A 22,470-nucleotide genomic window follows, 5' to 3' on the forward strand; every position below is an offset into this window, starting at 1 on the left:
AATGTGTATCTGATGGTAAAATACAGCTTATTGTTTTGGCTTGTGGACTTTAACATCCTGTGAGTCAGAAAATTCATTTCTGTTTGGACTGTGAAATGGAGAAACCCTGCTGATAAACAGTACATTCACGGTCTGAGAATTCTTTTAGTTTCCTGTCATTATTGGAGCTAAAGTGCATACATTTTTTGTGGTAAAAACTGCAAACACACACTGGGAGAAGTTCATGAATTTAGGTTTAAAAATAACAAGTTTATAAGGCTCACGTTCACGGTCTGGGAAATCTTTAAGAAGATTAGCAGAACCACTGGTTTCACTGCTCGCTCTTGAGCAATGTTAAGACTATCTGAAGTGGAGAGGGACATTCTACAGCCACACACACATGCGCAAGCACACACTTAGCCATGCAGATGGGCGTGGCAAGGTATGAAGAGTGGTTAGATGCTGGCAGCTGTGTTTATCTTGGTTCGATCTGTGGGTGGGCCTTCAGCCGTGTGGGAGCACCATAACTGCATTGTCAGAGTTGCGTATCTGCGAATGTTTACTTGGCGTTCTCCTCCGGATGTCCTCTGGGCTAATCAGATATTGTTCTTCAGCTGCAAGTAAACGAGCCATCTGTCTTTGACACGTCATGCTAAAGGTTTTAATATTTACACATTATCCGAAGTGGTGCACACTTTGTACATGTTTCTTAACCTCCATTGCTACTAATGCAGGTGGACTGCACTCTGCTTTCCCGTCAGTGCAGTTTGTGGACCAGTGTCGGCTCATCTAAAATAGACGCGGACTGATTTATCAATCGGCAGATATTATTGGCCGATAGGCTTTAATCTTAAAGTAAAAAATGTTGGATGAAAAGTCAAAATGACAAGGTGAACATTATCCACAGTATTAATGCACATTTACCTTACAAAATAAAGTCCTGTTGGCGTTAGATAAATAAAACTGTATTGAATGCAGTTTGCCCATATACCCATTATGATCGTGAATATTATGGTAATTTGAAGTTTTTAAATATCCAGTTCAAAGAAATTATTAAAAGCCCCAAATTATCCTGACATTTATCCTCATACTGATTGAATTTGAGTTTGATTATTAAGGAAAGTGATTAACACAATGCCAGGTTACTTTCACTGGATATATATATGTGTAGTTTAAATCCAAACATCAGATATAAAACAAACAAAGACACACAACTTTCTTCCACTGGGTAGCTAACCAACTGGTCACCTTTGAAGTTATAGATTTAATATTATTGCAGCCCAGCACATCATGTTTTCCTGCCCCCCAATTTGTAGCAATGAGCAGATGTTCACAAGATGTTTACTAAGAGTTTTAACTTAAGGAAACCAGTTGGTGTGATTAAATTCTGTAGGTTGTGGAGGTGGGATTCCAGCTTGTGCAGTTTAGACAAGGTGTTAGCTTTGTGGGTCTTTCAGTGAGATGTAGGCATGTAAACTAAACCGCTGTTTTCTTGTGTCCACAGGTATCCAACCGGACATTTAATTCCAGTTGGCCTGACCTCCCAGAGTGTTTTCAGCTCTCTGTTCTCTCATGGGTGCAGTGCATCTATCTGTGGGCTGTCAGCCCAATCTACATCTTCTGTCTCAAGAAGAACAAGAAAGGATACATCATGATGTCACTTTTGAACAGGTTCAAGACGGTGAGAGAGCATTTCATACACTCATCACTTTAGTTTATTATAGTTCAGTGTATGGTAATGTCACATAGTACACATTATTGTGTTTAAAACTAGTTGGGAGGTACTGCAATATGTGAGATTTTGCAAGATAATTCGTATATTCATGTCTATAAAATAAAAACCCAAGGGTCCAATACTGAACCATGTTAGATTCAACATTTATCTTTCATATATTCACGTTTAGTGTCTATAAATTGTACATTGTGTTCATTTATTTAAATAATTACTGAATAATATGTAATCTGTTTCTCATATATGGTATAACCGCAGTACAAAGAGGAGCATTTCATGTTCTATGAATGCAGTTTTTAAAGCCTCTTTTATGTGTTTGATTTCTAGTAACGTCCTGCAAACTAAGGTTGCACTAGAGTATATCAATTTTAGTAACCGAGTACTTTGTTTCTCTGTTTTAGATGGTTAAATGATTTTCAGGTTATCATACATGTTATCATATATCATCACATTAACTCGACCAGCAGAGAGCGTCTAGAACTTGAAGTATAAATAAATATATTACAAACTAACTAACGAACTAAACCAAGCACAAGACTGGCCAGAAATCTCCTCATATTTTGATGGCTTTGACTTCTGTGTCTTATTTCTTTGTTTTTATATAATTCAATGTTTGTTTTCTCTCCCTTCGTCTCTCGGTTTGCTCTCAGGCATTTGGCTTTTTGCTGTGGATTGTGTGCTGGATAGATCTTTTCTACACATTGCACGAGGGCAATCAGCCGCCCATCTACTATGTAACCCCACTCGTGCTTGGCATGACCATGGTGAGGATCATGTTTTATATATATATATATATATATATATGTTTTTTTTTTGTTGTTTTTTTAAGAATTATACAAATGTTTTTTTGCATATTCAAATACAGGCTGATGTAGGCCACATATACAAGAGATTAATATCTGAGTGATAAAAGATAAGAGTCACGGAGACTGGCTTGCCAAAATTACAGCAGCTGTTCGTGTGATGGATAAAGTGAAATAGCAACATGGGCAGTTAGCTTGCCTTCAGTGCTCCAGAGGTGTTTTTACATGACTGTAACAGAAAATCGAAGCTGACATTACACATTCATAACCAGCTGTGGCCAGTTAATGTGTGATCCGAATCTTTGTTCATGTTCACATGCACACACTCAAATACTGCGTGTGGGTGAAAGGCTGAAATCCTTTCTCTTAGCTTCTTCTAAGCAAGTGTAACTCGGCTATGAAGCACAACAAAATAAGTGAGTTTTGTGTAAACAGAAACGTCCACAGAGATGTGGAGGAGCCTGTATAGACAAACAATGTGACTCAGAGCTTAAGGAGCGGGAGGCCTCAAACTTTTTTTTAAATCATCTTAAGTGCAGTTATGGTCTAGAATAATAAAACAAAAGAGGAAAACGTAGCAATCACTGTGTAATTCTGTGTCCATTTCCTGCTTATGTCTGTCCGTGGGCCAAAGCTAAATTATTTGGTCTTTGTCAGGAAATCCAAAGGATCAGTATTTCAGCTATTTATTGTTTGATTTCCTGAAGTAACAAGAAGTGGGGAAACATTCCTGTATCGCTGTACTTCAAAGACACGGGTCACAAACGCAGAAATGTTTCTCCGATTGATACATTTAAGACATAATGCCACAGTAAAGACTTCCCTGTTTTTTGTAAAACAACAACAACAAAAAGAAAACCAAATGAAACTATGCAAGAGAAAAGGGTTTCTCACACTCATATATGCTACTTTGATTTGAAATCCCTGTAGTTGCATCATTCCACACTCATAAATGTACAGGGTTTGGCAGCAAAACTTTAGACTTTCTGATGGTTCAGCTTTTTTCAACTTGCAGTCATGGACACTATAGACACAATACAAGAGGGGTGTCCAACTCCAGGCCTTGAGGGCCGGTGTACTGCAGGTTTTAGATCTTACCCTGAGTCAACACACCAGAAGAGAATAGAGATGGCCGTAAAAATGCCATTAAAACAGTCAGCTTCAAATGGAAATTCTCTGAACTGATACAATTCACCCAAAAAAATACACAAAATATTGATAAAAGATATGCACAGTGCCCGTGAGACCATGAAATGAATCCTAGACTCCACACTGAAGCCTCTTTGCCATCATGTCAGACGTGCTAGATAACATGCTAGAATTTCACTCACTAACTGCAGCAGTAACTTTGTTGGTGGCCTTTTCTATTTGTCAGATAATGCCAATAAAATGCTCCAAAAACCATCAACACCACGGACACGTTTAAAACCTCTCTAAGAGCCTTACCAGCTACAGCTGCCTAACTTGGCAGACTTGCAGATAAAACAACTCCTAACTGTGTAAGCCTTGACAAATGAATGGGTGAGTTATACAAAAAAAAGACAATGATGCCAAAATAGTTGTTAAGTAAGGGAAATTAGCAGGTTGGTCAACACATGCTTTGGAGTGTTGTAATGTTTTAAAGTTGGGTGTTTTAACACAGGAGTCCATGGGACTGAGCGAGGCTCTGGAGGCAATTTTAAGAAATGCAGTTTTTGGTGCAATTTTTAGCTCATTTGGAGCTAATCAGTATCCCAGTAGTGCTTTCATTTGAGCCACAGATCAAGACAGACTGGAGGAGCGGGCATTGAGTTGGGTTTTCAATTCCTGATTAGTTTACTAACTCATGTGCTTGATTAAAAGATACATTTTGTTGTTTATGAAAGGTCAAACATATATATTGTTCAGCTAATATACATTTTCCCATGTGGTTTAATGTTGTTAATGTCCAGTAAATGAATGATCTGTTAGACTGTTGATGTTACCTCTTTAAATCCCAAACTGTTAAAAACAAAATGCATCCATCAGTGTGATAAGTGCTCAGATGCAGTTATCTAAGATTGGACCAAATAAACCAAGATGCAGAAGTGAAGGTACTCTGGCACATTTCTGCACATGTGCAGAAATGTCCTTGTCACACTGGATACAGCTGGCAGTCTTGTGATAAACAGTTTACACCATCGTGAAGTTGTTGCAATTTCAAATGTCGCATGTCTTATTCCAAATCAAAACAGTTTTTTTTCCAGGACGTAAAAACAAATCTGAAACAGTTTCTGTTTCTTAAATCAGAATCAGAATCAGAATACTTTATTGATCCCTGGGGGAAATTATTTTTTGTTACAGTGCTCCATTTTAAACCAACATTAAGACAAGACAGACAATACACTAACTAAGAATAGTACAATATATACATATATATACATACATACATACATAAGTCACTCATAAATAAATAGTTGGAAAAGAAACATGTGTAGGCAGTAAAAGGAGAAAAGTCATATGCACTCTTTTTTTTTTTTTTTCCTTTCTCCAAACAAATCCATTAACCAGGCCAGTGCTACAGACCTGAGGCCAGATACTGTGTAAATGGTGATGCTGTATTTTTTTCCAGGTTCCTCTTAGACAGGAAAATTGTATTTCGTCTCCCCCTCCACAGCAGTGGAATGTTCCATCACTTCAGTTGTTATTGTTGGCATAAATTTACTGTTTAGAGAAAGTTTTCTGGTGGAAAAGGTGATGAAATCCTTTAGAACCACTAAAAGTCGGACAAGCACACTGCAATGGTTGCCCAAAGTAAAATTAGACAGGAAGCACTGAAATGAAAAACGTCACGCAGCAGCAGGAAATGAAAAAGAAAAAAAGTGGACTGAAAAGATGAGAGAATCTTTTCAGTCAAAGACATTGAGGTTTTCAGTCTGCACTTTAAAAAGGAAAAAATCCTGAATGGTGAAAATAATGTAGCTGTGAGGTTTAAAGAGCTGGCCTTGTTGATTTGAGGTGAAAGAATTTAATAAAGGCAGAAAAATCCTTACAAAAGAAATCGACTGCTGCAGAACATTTTAATGATGACTTTGCTCATCCTCTGAAACTTTAGCACGTTTTTTGGTGTAGATGTTCATGAGTCTTTATGACCTTTGTGCCTTTTTTTATCCTGTGATAAATATTTGCCAATATTTGCTTGACAGACTAAGTTTAGACAGGAAAAAGGAAAAGATTACTTGCTAAACACAAGTGAGTCACATCGGCTAAAAAAAGAAAAGGCTGTGTGTATGGACAGCATTGCAGTCCTAACATGCTTTTTACATCTGGAAATGTGCAATAGTCTACTAGGATCCAAAATTTCATTATCAAAGGGTGAATGAGAAGATGTATGGATGCAGATGCACTTTCCAATTCACTGTCTGTGTAGCCACTGCACTAAAAAGACACCGGCTGTGCATAACTCCTGTAGGCGGACTAGAAAGTAGGATAACAAGAATGAGTAAGTGTACCGAATGTCCTGAATGAGGACATCCTCAAAGGAGCATGCAGCTTATTGGATTCTATCAGAGTTCATTTGCTCATTAATAGCTTAAATACTTATTTACGTTACACTGGGACTTGATGCAGCCTCTGGGTTCATCATCTGTCTGAAATCAGCTGTGTTAGTTTTTCTCCCTGTAAGCCAACTCTCTTCTGATTGGCTGCCCCTTGAAAACAGAAGATTTGAACAGTAGGTAGGTGGAGCTCTGATGTTATTATTTTAAATTTTGAGCATGTTTGATATAAGGATCCACCTCTGAAAAAGTCTAACAGAGGATGAAAAGCAAGTTACGCTTTCACTCTTAATTTAAAGACGGTCCTTAAATTGGTAATTAGCACGAGTTTGATCTCACTGTCTTTTTTAAAAGTCTGTCTTTACCTCTCCATCACCAGAAATAATGTAGCAGAAGCTGACTGAAAAGCCAGATAGGAAAACAGTGACGCGGTCCTCCTGAAGTAAACTGCCCTGAGTGCTGCGGTTCCACGAGGAGCATATCTAACCCAAAGTTGAAACACTGACCCAGTTTGTGTGTGGTTTACCTCACATGCCCTCAGTTATTCTGTCATGGCTAATCTAATACCGTCTCTCCCTCTGCCCCTCACCCCTTCCCAATCCTTTTTCCTCTCTCTGTGTGTCACCCCCACCCCTTCCTTCCCTCTCAGCTGTTGGCCACATTTCTGATCCAGTTTGAGAGGTTACGCGGGGTCCAGTCCTCGGGGGTCCTCTTCATCTTTTGGTTGCTGTGTTTGCTGTGTGCCACCGTGCCTTTCCGCTCCAAGATCCTACAGGCTTCCAGCCAGGTGAGAACATGCCGTTGCCCTCAAATACCTTTTACTTGTCTGCCATCATCTTCTCTGCCTGGTGCCCTTTTTTCACCCGTCTGAATCTCCTTCCCCCAGTCTTGTTGTCTTAAGAGTTGTTTTGGAGTTTACAGTGGGTGGATGCTCTGGCAGGGGTTAGATCAGGGCACCACTAATCAAAAAGGGAATAGTAGGCCTGTTGTTCCCAGTGTACTTATCTTACCTTCAGTGTGCACCGCTCACCAGCGGAGCTGCAGCTCACAGCAAACAAACCCTGCAGGGAGTATGGAGCTGCGGTGGAGACTGATGCAGAACAGTTGTTTGACCCAGTAGTTCTGCGAATTCTGGTTTTAACAATTGCAAGGCTCTAATCTGCAGGACTTGCATGACTCCCAGATAAGCTTCCCGTCCATGAGAAGGGAAATTGATTAGTGACCCATTAAACTGTTGTACTACAAAGGCTGAAAACTGCTGTTTTTACACAGTAAAGATTCATGTCAAAGTTGATTGCAAGTTGTGCACATGATGAAGAATGGTGCAGTTTATTGAATAATGCAAGATTTTAGACCTGAGTGTATTTAGTGTTATTTAAGGCAGCAAAAATCTATATTTGTTCATAATCATGGCGTTATGAATACGGAACAAAACTGCTCCTAATAAAAACTAGACTGTGCATTGCATTGCAGCATTTTTAATCTTTGTCTTTACTGGTTTGGTCCATTCTTACTATTTATAATCAGGTACCATACACTTGGTACTGCCTAGTGAGAATAGTGGACGATTTAGCTGCTGTACAGGCAGATGTTTCTGTTTGTGGCTGGTGTCGTTTAATACTCAAAAAGATGACCAGCCTCAGTGTTGGATATGAAAGGCTTTGATGTCTGATATATGTATGCACAAGTAATTCTTTTTTTCACGAGTTAATATTATTGTGGAGAACAGAGAATGGAATGACTGTCATGTGGGGAATGTTAATCTTGTATAAAATCTTTAAGTGATATACTTGTTTTCTGTTATAAAAAGGTCAAAAGCTGTGTTAACGTGCACGTAATGATGGGATTATAGTCAATAATCAGAGTAAGGCTTACCCCAATTAGCGTGTTTACATGGGTTCATATTCACATTTTTACATGTGGAGGATAATCAGATTTATGGCTAAATGTGTCCCCCCGTGACCCTCAACAAGGTTCTGTCTCATCTCTGTTTCTTGGTGCCAGCGTTGATCTCTCCTGATAGCTGCAACGTAGCGTGCTTTCTGAATGGTAAATACAAATTCACTGCACCAGACAACATTCATGCGTTTGAGATCTTCAGATTCACATCTGTTGTGTTGGTTCATGGCAGACCATCTCTCTCCCCAACCAGTTGCGGCAGATGGCCCCGCCCCTCCCTGAGCCTGGTTAGATGGAGGTTTCTTCCTGTTGAAAGGGAGTTTTTCCTTCCCACTGTCGCCAAAGTGCTTGCTCATAGGGGGTCATTTGATTGTTGGGTTTTTCTCATGTATTATTGTAGGGTCTACCTTACAATATAAAGCGCCTTGAGGGGACTGTTGTTATGATTTGGTGCTGTATAAATAAAATTGAATTGAATAGTGGCAAAAAAGGGGGTGCCTGATTTTTGCAGACTTTTGGCTTTTGTGATACTTTCTCCTCTGTGTGGATGTTTAGTGAATGGAAAAGCCATTCTATTACCTTGTAGGGTTGTTTAGCCTTTGAACCAAATCCTAACCTCAGCACACTGCTGTGCTCACTGTGACAATGCTTATTTTAGCTGCCAGTAGTATTGTACTATTGTACACACATACAGATCCAACGGTTCTACCTCCATTCATATGTCAAAAGGTGTTTACATACGAATATCCTGCGGTCAGCTTCCATCCATTCATGCGAATGTTCCTAACACCCACACACTTACAACTCATGCTTACCTTTCTCCTGGATGATCGTAGCAATGCATGGGTGGGGCTGCCTGCTGCCTGACTGCAAGGGGTGAATTTTACATTCATCACCAAAGCATAGGACTTGAATAAGAATTTAAGGAAGGTTCTTTTTTAAATTTCCATTTACTTTGTCATAAAGCTGTAAAATTGCTGTAAGCAGTAACTCATATCATCATGTGTCACAAAGAACCTTTTGCACACAATGACAACACCCAGACACACCTGTGAATTCTGATATAGCTGCAGGTCTGAAAGGTGCAGTCGAGGAATAACATTGTTCATCTGTTAGAGGAGGTTATGACAGAGGGCCGCCCCTCCCTGAAGCCTGGTTGCTCTGGAGGTTTCTTCTTGTTAAAAGGGAACTGGACTTTCCAGTGTCGCCAAAGGCTTTCTCACAGGGGTCGTGTGAATGTTGAGGTTTCTATATAATATTGTTGGGTCTTTAGCTTAGGATTTAAACACTCCTTGAGGTGACTGATGTTGTGGACTGGTACTTCAAGGACATGGTGTGTTTTCCAAAAAGCCATCTCATCCCAAAAACTGATAAACGCTGATGTCTTGGTGTCTGCGTGTGTGTTCTTGTTATACTTTACAGGGCGAAGTCACAGATAAGCTGCGGTTCACCACTTTCTACTTCTACTTCAGCATGGTGGTCTGTGAGTTCATTCTCTGCTGCTTCAACGAGAAACCTCCTCTCTTCTCCAATGTTGTCACTGACCCTGTGAGTCATCGGTCACAGTCCGCTCATAAATAATTTTTGTGTTTTCCTGCTCACACCATAAAGTCAGTGTTCTGAGTAGCTGAAAGTCTGAGCACGCTCCGGGGCAGCTCTGTGCTTGTTAAAGCAGGTCACACAGTCACACACTGAATTCAGTTGTTACTGGCTTCTCAGTATGTCCTCTTTATCCTCATTTAACCTCCCTGGTCTCATATTATGCGCACTCATCCTCTTTTCCCCTCCCCCAGAATCCTTGCCCTGAAGCTACAGCAGGTTTTCTCTCAAGGATCACTTTTTGGTGGTTCACAAGGTAAGCTAACATTGCTGTCTGCCACCAAACCAACCTCCACAGACCAACAGTTTGTGGTATACACTAAATGTTTTGGGGCTTTAAAGGCTCTGAGGTGTTCGTTTCTCCATCTTTAGACCCTGCTATTCATTTTTCAAGCAGTTTTTGTAGTTCTGTGAATATAGTAGGACGTGCTAGTCTGTTAAATCTTTAGTTTGGGGCTTTTGCTCAAGATGGATTAGCCCTCTTAAAACAAGAAAAATGTTTTAGGATAATTTAAGTCAATCTAATTTATTTGGACGTATCTCACTTAGCTTAGCCTGAGAGTCATTTGGCTTCATACTATTGTTGTTTAGATTAGCGCTAGTTTCTCCTTTCCTTTCTCCTTTTTTATTGCAGTGATCATAAACGCAGTGAAACTGAACAAGCAGTGTCGACTTACCTCGACCACAGCTGGTGGTAAAATGTAAAACGTTTGCAGTCATAAAAAACAATGAATGAAGAAGCTTAGAAATCGCTGTTACTTTTGCTGTTAGCTTGTTCCATGCTATGTTAGCTAATCCACAATTAATAATATATGTCATTATGTTAGTGGCTGTTTACACAGTATTCACTGTGTTCAAACATGCAGAATGATAAAAGTGTGATCTTTGTTCACATCTCTCATAGTGACTGCAATTGCCATGGTAATAAATAAATGTAAGGTCATCATAAACCATGCTAACATTCCTTCATTCATATTAGTGCTTCAACCCTTCAGTCCTCTTTTTAATGCACACATACTGTGGCTATATTATTTAGTATTGCTTGACCTCAACTTTACCTAAATGTAAGAGTTATTTACTCCTTCATTGTACAGTTTATTGGTTACAGTTTATTAGTTGTTTAATACCTTTTGAAGAAAAAAAAGAAATGTTGCTGGCACCGTTACTCCATGCTACAAATATTGTTTCCTGATAATTTTTCATGAATCACTGTTCAGCCAAACCTGTCACTGAAGAGTTTGTTTACTTACTATATCACATGATGTCAAAACATGGGGGTAGTTTGCACTGTGATTATAATTACTTAGTTCATAATGTAGCTTAAGCTTATTTAATACTGCAATATCATATTATTATTATTATTATTATTATTATTATTATCTGTTATTTTTGCATAGACATGCATCTCTGTGGGGGAAAAAAACATGAGGCCAGTTTCCGGTGAAATTCAATCCAGTTATACATAATGATCATTAGCTAATTCAGTAAACTCAATTAAGTATTTTTGAGGACAACATGTATTGGTAAGATGGCTCTGGGATAAAGAATTTTAGTGTTACATGTTGGCAATGAATCAAAGCAAACTAAACAGAAAAAAGAGGCAAACATGCACTTTAACCATTTAGATAATGTCTCATTTGTTTCAGTCACACTTGTAGCAATGAATTGCTTTAATGTAACAGATTGAATTAAGTTGCTGCTTCTCTTTCCCAGTATGGCTGTAAAGGGCTACAAAATGCCCCTGGAGGCCAAAGACCTGTGGTCTCTGAACAAGCGCGATAGCTCCAAAGTCATGGTGCCCAGGCTCCTTAATGAGTGGGAGAAGGAGGAGGCCAAGGCAAAGTTAAGGTATGTTAAACTTAAAAGCTTTGAGCTACACTTCATTTCTTTGTGTTTTGCTTAAAATAAGACAGGCTTTGATGTCTTTTAAGGTGGTCTTACACGACAGTTCTCCAGGCTTCAGACTAAACCTGGAGAACTATCTTCAGTCACTCTCAAGGAAGATAAGCTGTGAGAAAAGGCTGCAGACTTATAACTAGGCTGAAAATCAGTGTCCATGGGTCCGATAGAGTGATGAATCCATATTTTAAATTCTTGCACTGTCATGGTTTGGGGCTGCTGGTGTTGGGGGTCATGAGAAAAAAAAGGTGGTCATACCAACTTGACTTTCAAGCTCATCAGAATTGTACAAACCCCTTTTCACTGGGATTCAACCGGCCTGATGAGCTGATGAAGTGTTGTTCTAAATGGGGAATAGTTAAAAGGCCTTGATCTGATGATTGGAGAAGGCTGATGCTAGAATAAGGTCTTAGCAATTTCAAAATATTACTGGAAGCCAAGCAAGGACACAGACAATGTGTTGTTTTTGGCTGCTAACTCGCCAGTGAGAGCACGTTCTGAGCCAGCTGAAGATGGGGTAAGGGATGCTGAACAGTGTCCGCCTTAAGTTCTCTTTGTGGCTCAATGACATTTACAAAACTTTTAAATGTAACATAGTCCAATGATGCCGGCGCACACAGACGTATGCAGCGGCTAATATTGCACCTTTTTGTGTTTTTAAAACCTTTTTACTTTGTCTTCCTGCAACACGCTGACTTTTCTGTTGTGTGCCTTTCTCTTGTTGTGCATGTATTCCTCTAGACCGTTTACATTTCTCCTGTTTGTCATTTATTCCGGCTGTCTGAGCAGTGAGCAGTCAGTGAAAACCTAAGAGTTCACATTTATAAACTAATTTGAATTTCTATAAATGCTTTCTTTGATCCACATAATGTGAATTTAAAAAAAGCCATAGCTGATTGTAGCCCCGGGCTCAGGCTTTCAAAGGAAGGGCAGATTTATTAGTTCTTTGTTAGACTAGAAAAGGGAAGGGATGTTGTCGTAGAGGGCAGAGCTCTTTGTGTATGGTTGTGCGCATGCAGGCGTAGGTTCATTCCTTTTTGCACAAGTGAAACTACTAGCGCGTTTCTTTTGTAACCCTAGCAGGAGGGTATCAGTATCTGAAGCTACCACACACCGTTTCTACTTTAAAGAGTTGTGGGAAACTCCATGCACACAGACTGCAGCAACAACTCACACAGAGAGCGTCTGCAGGCATCAGAGAGGATATACGAAATGCACTGCAACATTATAAAGGAAAGCAGCTCGTTTGTAGTAACGCTGCTCTGATGTTTCCTGTACGTTTGTGGAATATCTCGGGCTTTTACTGTCAGAGCTTGTGAGGATTAAGTCCACCTCCCGCTGCTCTGCAAAGTGAATGACTTTTCTCATATTAAGGATGCTGGATTCTATTCTTTTGAGTTTGTTCAGCTTCATGCAGGAGAAATTACTTTCCTTGCCTGCCGGCTGGGAACAGCATTCCAGCTACACGTTGTACCGCTTTAGCAAACACGCTTGACAACTTTGCTGAACTCCGACCTCTGTCAGGCTGCTTCCTCTTTCTGTGCAGTTTTCCTGTCTGTGCATTCTTCTTGTAAAATGAGAGGGAACAGTTTGGTTAGGGCCTTTTCAGTAGTGACCTGTAAACCTGTTTCATGTTAACAGTTGTTTGCTGAACTGTAGTCTCCCTTTACTTCACTGCTGTAATCAGACTCCTGTGCTTTAAGCTTGTATTACACTTTGTGTAGTATGCTGAACAGAAGTTGTCTGAGCTTCTTTTGAGCAAATAATGCCATTAATACCATTTAAGCAAATGCAGCCACCAACAGCCACAAAAACTCTTAATGCTGTAGTTTTTGTTGTTGTTTTCTCCCTTTCCGATGTTTGCATCGCTGCTCGCCACTGGAAGGATCCAGGTTTGCAGAGGGAATCTGAAGTATGATTTGTTTATGCGGTATAATTTAGAGCTAAAACAGTTTAGCTACTGAACATTGGCAGTTGCTCTCATAGTGTGATTCATCAGCTATGGTAAATTATAGTCAGTACGTGACAGTGATTTACTGCTTTTCTGGGATTTTTTTTATTACATTTCCAGGGATTTAGTATCAACAGTTCACTGTACTTTACATTTAAGTTGAATCCTTTAATGGGTGTCTTTGCAATTTAGGACTGAGTAGTCAGTCGTTTCCTCCAATGTTTGCCATAAACTGGCAAACATTTTTCTCATTTATAAACATCATCAAATCTGCAGCTAAACTAGCTTCAAATTGAAGAAATTTTGCTAGCAACCTGAGACGACGTCTAAAGGTCAATAATATTACCTCCTGTATCTTTTGTTGAACACTTTCCTAAATGCATTTGGTATTTTCATCAAAGGAAAGTGATTGGCTAAGAAAGCATTTGAAAAGTTTGTACAATATCAAACGGATATAATAGCAGTCACTTTGACCAAGAGAACAATTGACTTTAATAATAATGGATTGCATTTATACAGCGCTTTTCAGGGCCCTCAAAGCGCTTTACAATGCCACTATTCATTCAATTTCACCTTCACACACTGGTGGAGGCAGCTACGGTTGTAGCCACAGGGGGCAGACTGACAGAAGCGAGACTGCCATATCGCGCCATCGGCCCCTCTGGCCATCACCAGTAGGTGAAGTGTCTTGCCCAAGGACACAACGACCGAGACTGTCCGAGCCGGGGCTCGAACCGGCAACCTTCCGGTTACAAGACGAACTGCTAACTCTATGAGCCACGATCGCCCCAGTATTATGATCTGAGGTTTACGTTAGCATAGGTGGTAACCCTAACCACACCATAACCCTGTATTTGGGAGGCAAAAGGCAGAATTTTCATTTTTTTGGAACAAATGTGAATAGTTTTTTGATGTGTCAAAATTTACGCATTCTTATGGAGTTAGTTAGATTTAGTTGTTGGGGTTGGACCTCAGACGGTAAAGCTATTTAAATCCAATGATAGTCAGGAGCTCTGGCAGTTTAATTTACTTTTTCGAAACTCATATCAAATTATTACTAGTAATTGTTTTGAAATATTTTAAAAATCTGGAGACAAATATTTTGCGAGCACAGCACACAAATGGAAAATCTTCTAACATAAGACCTGTAATGCCAAAGATGTATGAGATTTCATGTGAAGCGCAGCATCTTCTCGTTTCTGAACTGTGCCTGTGCCTAGCATGTGGCTTTAACGAAAGCCAGTGCTGACCCTGAAAGCCTGCTGAAAGGGTTAGCAAATGTTAAATATTTGGCAGAGGGAGTCAGACACATAACATGCTGCTTTATCAGTATGAGAGTGCCACTTTCTGCTGCTGTAGTTAAACAGTCAGGATATGTGTCATTAAAGAAACTTAAGTTAGACTTTTCCTTCCAAACATTTTGATCCAAATTGTTGTGCCAATTATCTGTTCACAACAGATGTTATTCAGAAAAAAGCACCTCTGAATCTTGAGTAACATGTTATCTTGGCCTCACATGATTCAATCACTATGCTTGGGTCCTGGTGAAGGTCCAGTGCAAAAGCCTCTTTCTGCCTAGTTCAGGGGTTTCATCCTGTTACTGGGGAGTCTTCCTCCCGAGTGCTTGCTTCTAGGAGCCATCTGATTGTTGGGTTTTTTTGTATTATCATAGGATCTTCACCTTACAATATAAATCGTGAGGTGATGATTTGGTCATGATTTGGTGCTATATAAATAAAATGTAATTGTATTGAATCTCTTGCTCTTTTTCTTTCATTCCCATCCTAAATACCCAAATCCTCCCCCCTACAGTGAAGAGAGTGTGGCTAGCCAGGCTACGTACGCTAAGCCCCCGCCGTCAACCACCAACCACATCTCAGGAGGAGGAGAAGGCGAAAGCAGCCCAGAGGAAGTAGAGGTGCTGCTGTCCAGTAAGAAAGTCGCGCACCAGCCATCCTTCCTTCGCGCCCTCGTCAAGGCCTTTGGACCCTACTTTCTGATTGGCTCAGGCTACAAGCTCCTGCAGGACATCATCACCTTTGTCAACCCACAGCTCCTGAAGTAAAGACAAAGATTCTACTCTACTGTTGCGTGCTCTCTTTACTACAGCACACAAACAACTATTGTTCCAGTGTTGTGGAATACCATTTCCAGGACACATTTTTGCATGCTGCGTTTGTGTTTTTGCATTTCGGTCTTCTTTATGCAGAGCATGTTAGCTGTCTATATTTAAAGGCGTACACTGGCCTTGTTCAGGATGCAAACTCCTCATGTAAATATGTTTCCTCTTTATGCCTTTAGTAGCCCAGGGTGCAAATTCAATGATAGGAGTCTTTCTCAGAAATCCTTATCACTGTGTAGATAAGCTGTCAGAGATGGCTTCCCAGATAGTTTTCCTGCATGTGTCTTTTGTGGGACTGATGTGTTTGAACATTCCCTCCTGACACTGATGTATCATACTTACTTGCGGCACAGTGGGGGGAAATTTTAATTTCAAATTTTCTGTCCTTTTATTTGACAGTTATCTTTTGATAAGACAGCTTTTTCATTTATTTTTGTAGTATGCCCAAGTAAAATCCTAACTTAATGTTAAAGTTCCAGCCTCTCCTCTATGGAAAAATGGATCTCAGGATTTAATACGATGCCTTATATGTAAAATAGAAAAACTAATTTTGAGCCATTTTTGGAAGTTAATACCGTCTGAGAAAGAGAGGGAAAAAAATAGTGAAGGGAAAACTTTACAGTCCTTCCAAACATTCATTAGAATGTCGGTGGTAACGCCATCCAGTGATTCCTATTTATATTTTATATGTACAGCATGTTTCCTTTCACAGAGATGCTGTTGTTGCTTGTTCCAAATTTTGTCATGTTACAGTCTTTTTCAACATTTAATAAATTCATTGCTCTGCTAAAAATTCTACACACAGTTCCCATGATGACAAAGTGGGCAAAAACTTTGCTTGGAATTCTTTTAAATTTACTAAAAACGGAAAAAGTGCATAAAACATGCACATAAGAATTAAAAGCCTTTGCTCAGTACTTGAAGCACTTTTGGTATCCTCAGTGACAGCCTCAAGTCTTTTTGAGTATGATGCCACAAGCTCAGCACACCTTTCATTCTTGTTTGGAGAACCTCTCAAGCTGAATCGGGTTGGATGGAGCGCATCAGTGCCCAGCTAGTCACTGACTGGGCCACTCATTCACAGAGTGGTCTCAAAGCCATTCCTTTGTTATCTTGGCTGTGTACTTAGACTCATTGTTCGTTTGGGTGAAAATCCTTTGTTCCAGTCTGAGGTCAGGAGTGCTCTGGAGCAGGTTATCATCGAGGATGTCTCAGTACATGTCTGCATTCATCTTTGCCTCGACCCTGACAGGTCACTCAGGTCAGCAGGAACCTTCATCATGGGGTATTGTGTACATAATTTTGTGGTAATGAATTTAGCTCATTTTGGAAGAAGGCTGTAACTGGACAAACTGTGGAGCAAGTAAAGAGCGCTCTTCAGATGCACTGTATTTATAATCAAACTTGTAAAAGTGGTTTCTAAGAGTATAACCACAGTAATAACAAAACCCTTAACCAGAAGAAGCAGTTGCCACACACTTAAACATTAAAGACAACTATTTTGTCCCTCATGTTCAGCTTTGACATGCCATTGAGCCCTTTACTGGTTTATATACTATGCTATACTATGAAAAATCTACTGTTACAACAGAATGTACCTGTCATTCTAGCTCTGGCCTTTAAGCTGCCTTTACATACTGTAATCACCCATGGAAAGAGCAGATAATCTGCAGATTAAGTGTATCTATCTCAGGTTAAACAGGTTCTGTTATTTGTCCCTATAGCACGAAATAGCAGTCCTTCTGGAATGCGACATTAGGGAAGTTAGGGAGTGTCAGGAATAAGTGAGTTTCTGATATATAGTATGTAAAGCTTTAAAGGTGACATGCTAAGCTAAATAACGTGTGTCCTGAGTCGCTAACTCAAAAAGATACAAATAAGTCTGTAGCTTTAAAAACTTTGCAAGACTAATGAAGTAAAATGCACGAAAAGTTAAAACAGACTAGAGTTTTGGTTTAGCTGAGATTTCGGGGAACGCGACTCGCCTTGAGGGCAAAAGCATGAGCACAGTTTGAACAAAGGAGCTTCAGGTGATTGTCGGAGGACATTCCAAGTCTCGTGAGCCTCGTGACTTCTGTGTCCTCGTAACGGTGTCAGAGGACGGCTGATTAAAGAACATGTTTGATTTGGTCTGATTTCAACAGGCGAGCACAGAAGAAATTAGAGGCCTGGGAAACAGTGGTGTGTTGACACACTCACACCATGAGTCAACAAAGCCGCTAAGGTCTCTGCTAATAGTAACACTCTTTTGTGAATGCCAGACTTTTTTTTTTTTTAATCTTTTTTTTCAGGTGTTGAAGGTCAGCAGTTCTCCCCAGTATTTTAAGGCCATAGTTAAAGAACAGATGTCTGTACAGTCCAAACTGTAGGATACCTGGATCATAGTGCGCTAAATGACACTAACATTTTGCAGTGTGTGTCTGCATGGATGGAGGATGGAGGGCTTACACAGGAGTTTACACTTTTGGTTATTTCAGCTTCATGTGCTTTAATCAAATTATTCCTCTTCTTTATCTTTCCAGGATGCTGATCTTGTTCATTAAAGAAAAAGATGTTCCTAATTGGTGGGGGTACACGCTGGCCTGCCTTATGTTCTTCACGGCCCTGCTGCAAACCCTCATACTCCACCATCAATTTCAGTACTGTTTTGTCACTGGCATGAATGTGCGCACTGCTGTCATCGGAGCTATCTACAGGAAGGTATGCAGGAAACGATCCCATTAGATTTTTTTTGTTCTGCAAACAAATTACATTCATATTTAAATTTAGAAGGGAGAAATCAATTGCTTCATAGAAAATATTCTTGTGGTGTTAAGGGTTTTGTTCCCTGATCTTCTGTTTTGCTTGTTTTTTTTTTTTTTACAGGCACTAGTGATAACTAATGCAGCCAAGCGTTCATCTACTGTGGGAGAGATAGTCAACCTGATGTCTGTGGATGCGCAGAGGTTCATGGATCTGACCACCTTCCTTAACATGCTGTGGTCTGCCCCTCTTCAGATTATGCTGGCACTATATTTCCTCTGGCAGGTACATGCACAGATTGTATTTCTGTTACACTGAGTCTTCTCCTTATGCCAAGGGGACTTTATTTAATGCACTCATGAGAATAACAGCTAAAATTTACTGTAATTCGGAAGCTGTCTGACCATTGTCGGTCACTGAGATCATCTTCGTCATCTTCCAAGCTATGACTTCCATTCAGCAGCCTGTCAGAAAAATTTGTGGTTTGTTTGGTAAGAGAGCCTCCTCAACCACCACAAAGGTGAGGACAGGTAGGAAGTGAAGGGCTCAGGAGGAGCTGACCAGGCAGAAGAGCCGCTGCGGCAGACTTTGGTGTTGGCAACAGCATGCCAATACCATGATGCAACAAAACCTGGGAAGAAGAAAGAACCCAGTTGGTTTAGGAAGGAATCTGAACAGGGGTGGAGGAAACCTGCACAGCTAGAGACAGACTGTGACAGCAAGGGGTGTGGGCTCAGTGGGAGAAGGGAATGGACTGGAAGGTCTCGTGGTCAGAGCTGTGGCAAGCTGAGCCACACTGGATCAAGTTCTTTATCCAGTCAGTCTACAGTTTCCTCACCAGACCGTGGGAGGTAGTGGTTATCCAGGACCTGCCACGTTTTTATTTACACACAGGAGAGTTCTTCTTTATTTTGTATCATAAATTTAATCATTTGCTGACTCTTGTTTATTTTACAGATCCTCGGTCCATCTGTGCTTGCTGGGGTGGCTGTTATGATCATGCTGATCCCTTTTAATGCATTTATCGCTATGAAGACTCGAGCCTATCAGGTATTTCAGTGTAAAACAAACAGAATGAGACATTCACACAATTGATTTGCTTAAAAATAAGTCCCCTTTGTGTTTTAAGTATCAAAATTCACAAGTAAAAACAGCTGGTCTCACCATCATCGTCAGGTGGAGCAGATGCAGCACAAAGATGCTCGTATCAAGCTGATGAACGAGATCCTGAACGGCATCAAAGTCCTCAAGCTGTACGCGTGGGAGAGCTCCTTCAAAGAAAAGGTTCTGGCCATTCGGCAAAAGGAGCTTATCGTGCTACGCAAGACGGCCTACCTCGGAGCACTGTCCACCATGGCCTGGACCAGTGCGCCTTTCCTGGTAGGCTTCCCCCAAAAAACTCAAGAAACTCATGAAGTAAAGTTGACTACACAGTAAATCTAAACAGGATGAAAACTTGTTCAAATTTGACAGTTTATTATTATGACACCACTACAGGTTTCAGCACAGCTTTTTGTCTGTTATGGTTTGTTAATAAAAGCCTTGACAAAGAGCTTTGTCAGTTTCTAGGTCAGTTTTTAAAGTCATATTTTAATAACTTTACTGGTTGGAAGCTGCTTTACATTAACATGACTTTCATTTCCAACTTGTATAAGAATGTCACATGTTGGCATTATTATTAGGAAGCTCCTCGTTAGGGGGTTTTAGGCCTTGATATGAAAATATTTGGATTAAGATTATTTGCAGATACGATCACACTAACCCCATTTGTTTGTTTAGCATTTACAGTTTAATTTACATACACATAATTTACTCGAATGATTTATGATGAGTCTAAACATCTCCCATCAAAGTTTGTTAAGCAGTCTGAAAAGCTCTGGATAAACCTACAGTGACTAAGTATTCTGGTGCACTTGGAGCCACCACAGAAAGTTTGTGTCCCAATTGCGAAAGGCTAAAATATTAAGAAAAGTGTGATTTTTGAGACAATATTGGAAGAACCAGAGTGCTTCTAGTGCTTCGACTTTCACCACTCAGCAGGCGTCTTTCTGCAGCGGACTAACAAAACCACAGGAAACTGAACTGAAGCACGTGTATATATACACATGGCCTTACCCTGAGGTCAAGTTTCTGTGCAAAGAAGAAAGGAGAAAAGTCTTCATATGGTGTGTGAGCAGCGTTTCTTTTCACATGTGCTCATGCCTGCAATTGTTATCTTCTTTAGGTCACATTTTGTGGACGCATGTTTTATTAGTTGGGTAAATGAGCACTTCAGCCTTAAAGGTGCTGTTGATATTTAGATCCTTGCTGAGTCACTGACTGTCTGGCATCACGGCTCTGCCTCCTCTCTGCATTAAACCGATGAACCTTGATGTCTGAGTGGTCTGCTTTTCCCATGTGTTTCCAGGTTGCCTTGACAACATTTGCCGTGTATGTAACTGTGGATGAAAAAAACATCCTGGATGCGGAGACGGCCTTCGTGTCGATCTCACTTTTTAACATCCTTAGGTTTCCCCTCAACATGCTTCCCCAAGTCATCAGCAGCCTGGTACAGGTGGGAACCTTTTTCACGTCCTGCGCTGTGTTCGTGTTTCGGGTTTTCTTTAGCAGAATTCATTGCATGCATCTGTTTATTCTACATCTCAGGCGAGCGTCTCATTGAAGCGAGTCCAAAATTTCCTGAGTCATGATGAGCTGGATCCAGATTCCGTAAACAGGAGCAACACAGTCACAGGTGAAATTAAACACTTGGATTAACTTGTCAAAACTTTGCTTTGTCTAGTCATTTAGATTACATTTGTTGCTCAACAGAGTTTGCAGTCACGGTTGTCAATGGGAAATTCACGTGGGGCAAAGACGACGCTCCTGTTCTACACAAGTATGCTACGAAAGCCACACATCGTATTTTTATATTCACCGTATTTGTTTTAGTAAAATATTTGATTGTGTGCTTGCAGTATTAACGTGATGGTGCCCCAGGGCTCCCTGCTGGCTGTGGTGGGCCATGTTGGCTGTGGGAAGTCTTCCCTGATCTCAGCATTACTGGGTGACATGGACAAAGTGGAGGGAGAGGTTTCTGTTCGGGTAGGAATTCCCCTAGTGTTTTTTGAATAACATACCGGGAAGCAGCAGGTGGTTTTGACCCAGTTATTGCAGTTTTCCTTCCTGTAAAGTTTCGCCATTTGATATTTTCGTGTGAAAGCTGGATCAGTTGGCCAGATGTAAAATGAAACGGCTCGTGTTTAATGATCAAATAGTTGTCATCAAATTTTTTTGCTCCTTTTGACGCAACTTACTTACTAAAAAACTCTGATAAACTCAATAAACTCGTTTTTAGATATTTGTCCTCTGAAAAGATGCGTTTATTTACTACTGCCAAGTGACAAATAAACAAAACAAAACAGACAAAACAAGCATTTTCAATTTCCCGAATATCGCTGGCAGAATGAACATTAATATCTGAACTTCTACAAATGTTTTTCATTTTATTGAATGTTGATATTTGCATAAACCTCCAGTTTATGTCTGAAATGTTGCAGGTAAACATCAACACAGATACTGAAGAATGAAAAAAACGACTGTAGCCATTGTGCCTAAAATTAATGACGCTCTTTGATCTTTGTGGTTCAGTAACAGTAATGGTGGGAAAATGGACGGTCACCGTGACGACACTATGCAGCTGCTTTAAAACCAGACGTCAAGCACGAGGAGTGGCTCTGACAAGTTGCTCTGTTTTAGATAAAGGACACAGAATATACTGCAGCCCATAAAGTCTTCAGGGACCTTTTTACCAAGATTACAAAGCAAATGAGCTGAGGGCCGCTCCCTAAAGGTTTCTCCATAAGGTTGCCCCGTGCTTTTCTTTGAAAATGATGCAGGTTTATGGGACTTGGCTTCAATTTCTCATCTTTTAAACATTTTTGTTAATTAAAAACAGTCTACATAATACATTTAAGACCATTATTAACATAAACATGTATTTAATATATGGGTACATTCATTCTTTAAAATATTGCAGACAGCGTTCATAAGAGTTTGACATTTTGGGAAAAAAATGAGGAGAGCTAGCAGTCTCTTAGCTTAGCTTAACTTAGGCTCAATTCTGGAAGTAATAAGTAATAAAATATAAAATCCAGTTAGACAAAAAGGAAGTTATAACTTAGTACTGTAAAGCTTAGTCTTGAGTAGAATATATGTGTATATTATTTTGCTTAACGTTACATTTAAAA

At 40.1% G+C, this 22,470-nt stretch overlaps 1 protein-coding gene across 2 annotated transcripts in view; it reads left to right on the forward strand.

Moving 5' to 3' along the window:
• Positions 1 to 22,470, forward strand: part of abcc3 (ATP-binding cassette, sub-family C (CFTR/MRP), member 3) — a 55,853-nt gene that overhangs the window by 17,601 nt on the left and 15,782 nt on the right. For both annotated transcript variants that reach the window (XM_085283736.1, XM_085283735.1), the window contains exons 2-16: positions 1,484 to 1,660; positions 2,362 to 2,475; positions 6,679 to 6,816; positions 9,351 to 9,476; positions 9,722 to 9,783; positions 11,241 to 11,375; positions 15,190 to 15,438; positions 18,022 to 18,199; positions 18,365 to 18,526; positions 19,199 to 19,291; positions 19,418 to 19,621; positions 20,649 to 20,795; positions 20,888 to 20,975; positions 21,053 to 21,119; positions 21,199 to 21,325. In XM_085283736.1, coding sequence (XP_085139862.1) covers positions 1,484 to 1,660; positions 2,362 to 2,475; positions 6,679 to 6,816; positions 9,351 to 9,476; positions 9,722 to 9,783; positions 11,241 to 11,375; positions 15,190 to 15,438; positions 18,022 to 18,199; positions 18,365 to 18,526; positions 19,199 to 19,291; positions 19,418 to 19,621; positions 20,649 to 20,795; positions 20,888 to 20,975; positions 21,053 to 21,119; positions 21,199 to 21,325 — 2,067 coding nt within the window. The remainder of the gene's footprint in view (positions 1 to 1,483; positions 1,661 to 2,361; positions 2,476 to 6,678; positions 6,817 to 9,350; positions 9,477 to 9,721; positions 9,784 to 11,240; positions 11,376 to 15,189; positions 15,439 to 18,021; positions 18,200 to 18,364; positions 18,527 to 19,198; positions 19,292 to 19,417; positions 19,622 to 20,648; positions 20,796 to 20,887; positions 20,976 to 21,052; positions 21,120 to 21,198; positions 21,326 to 22,470) is intronic.

The sequence above is a fragment of the Mchenga conophoros genome, linkage group LG8 (assembly GCF_057382185.1).
Source record: "Mchenga conophoros isolate Kocher_MC1m ecotype Shallow Benthic linkage group LG8, M_conophoros_male_GT1.1, whole genome shotgun sequence".
Classification (NCBI taxonomy): Eukaryota; Metazoa; Chordata; class Actinopteri; order Cichliformes; family Cichlidae; genus Mchenga; species Mchenga conophoros.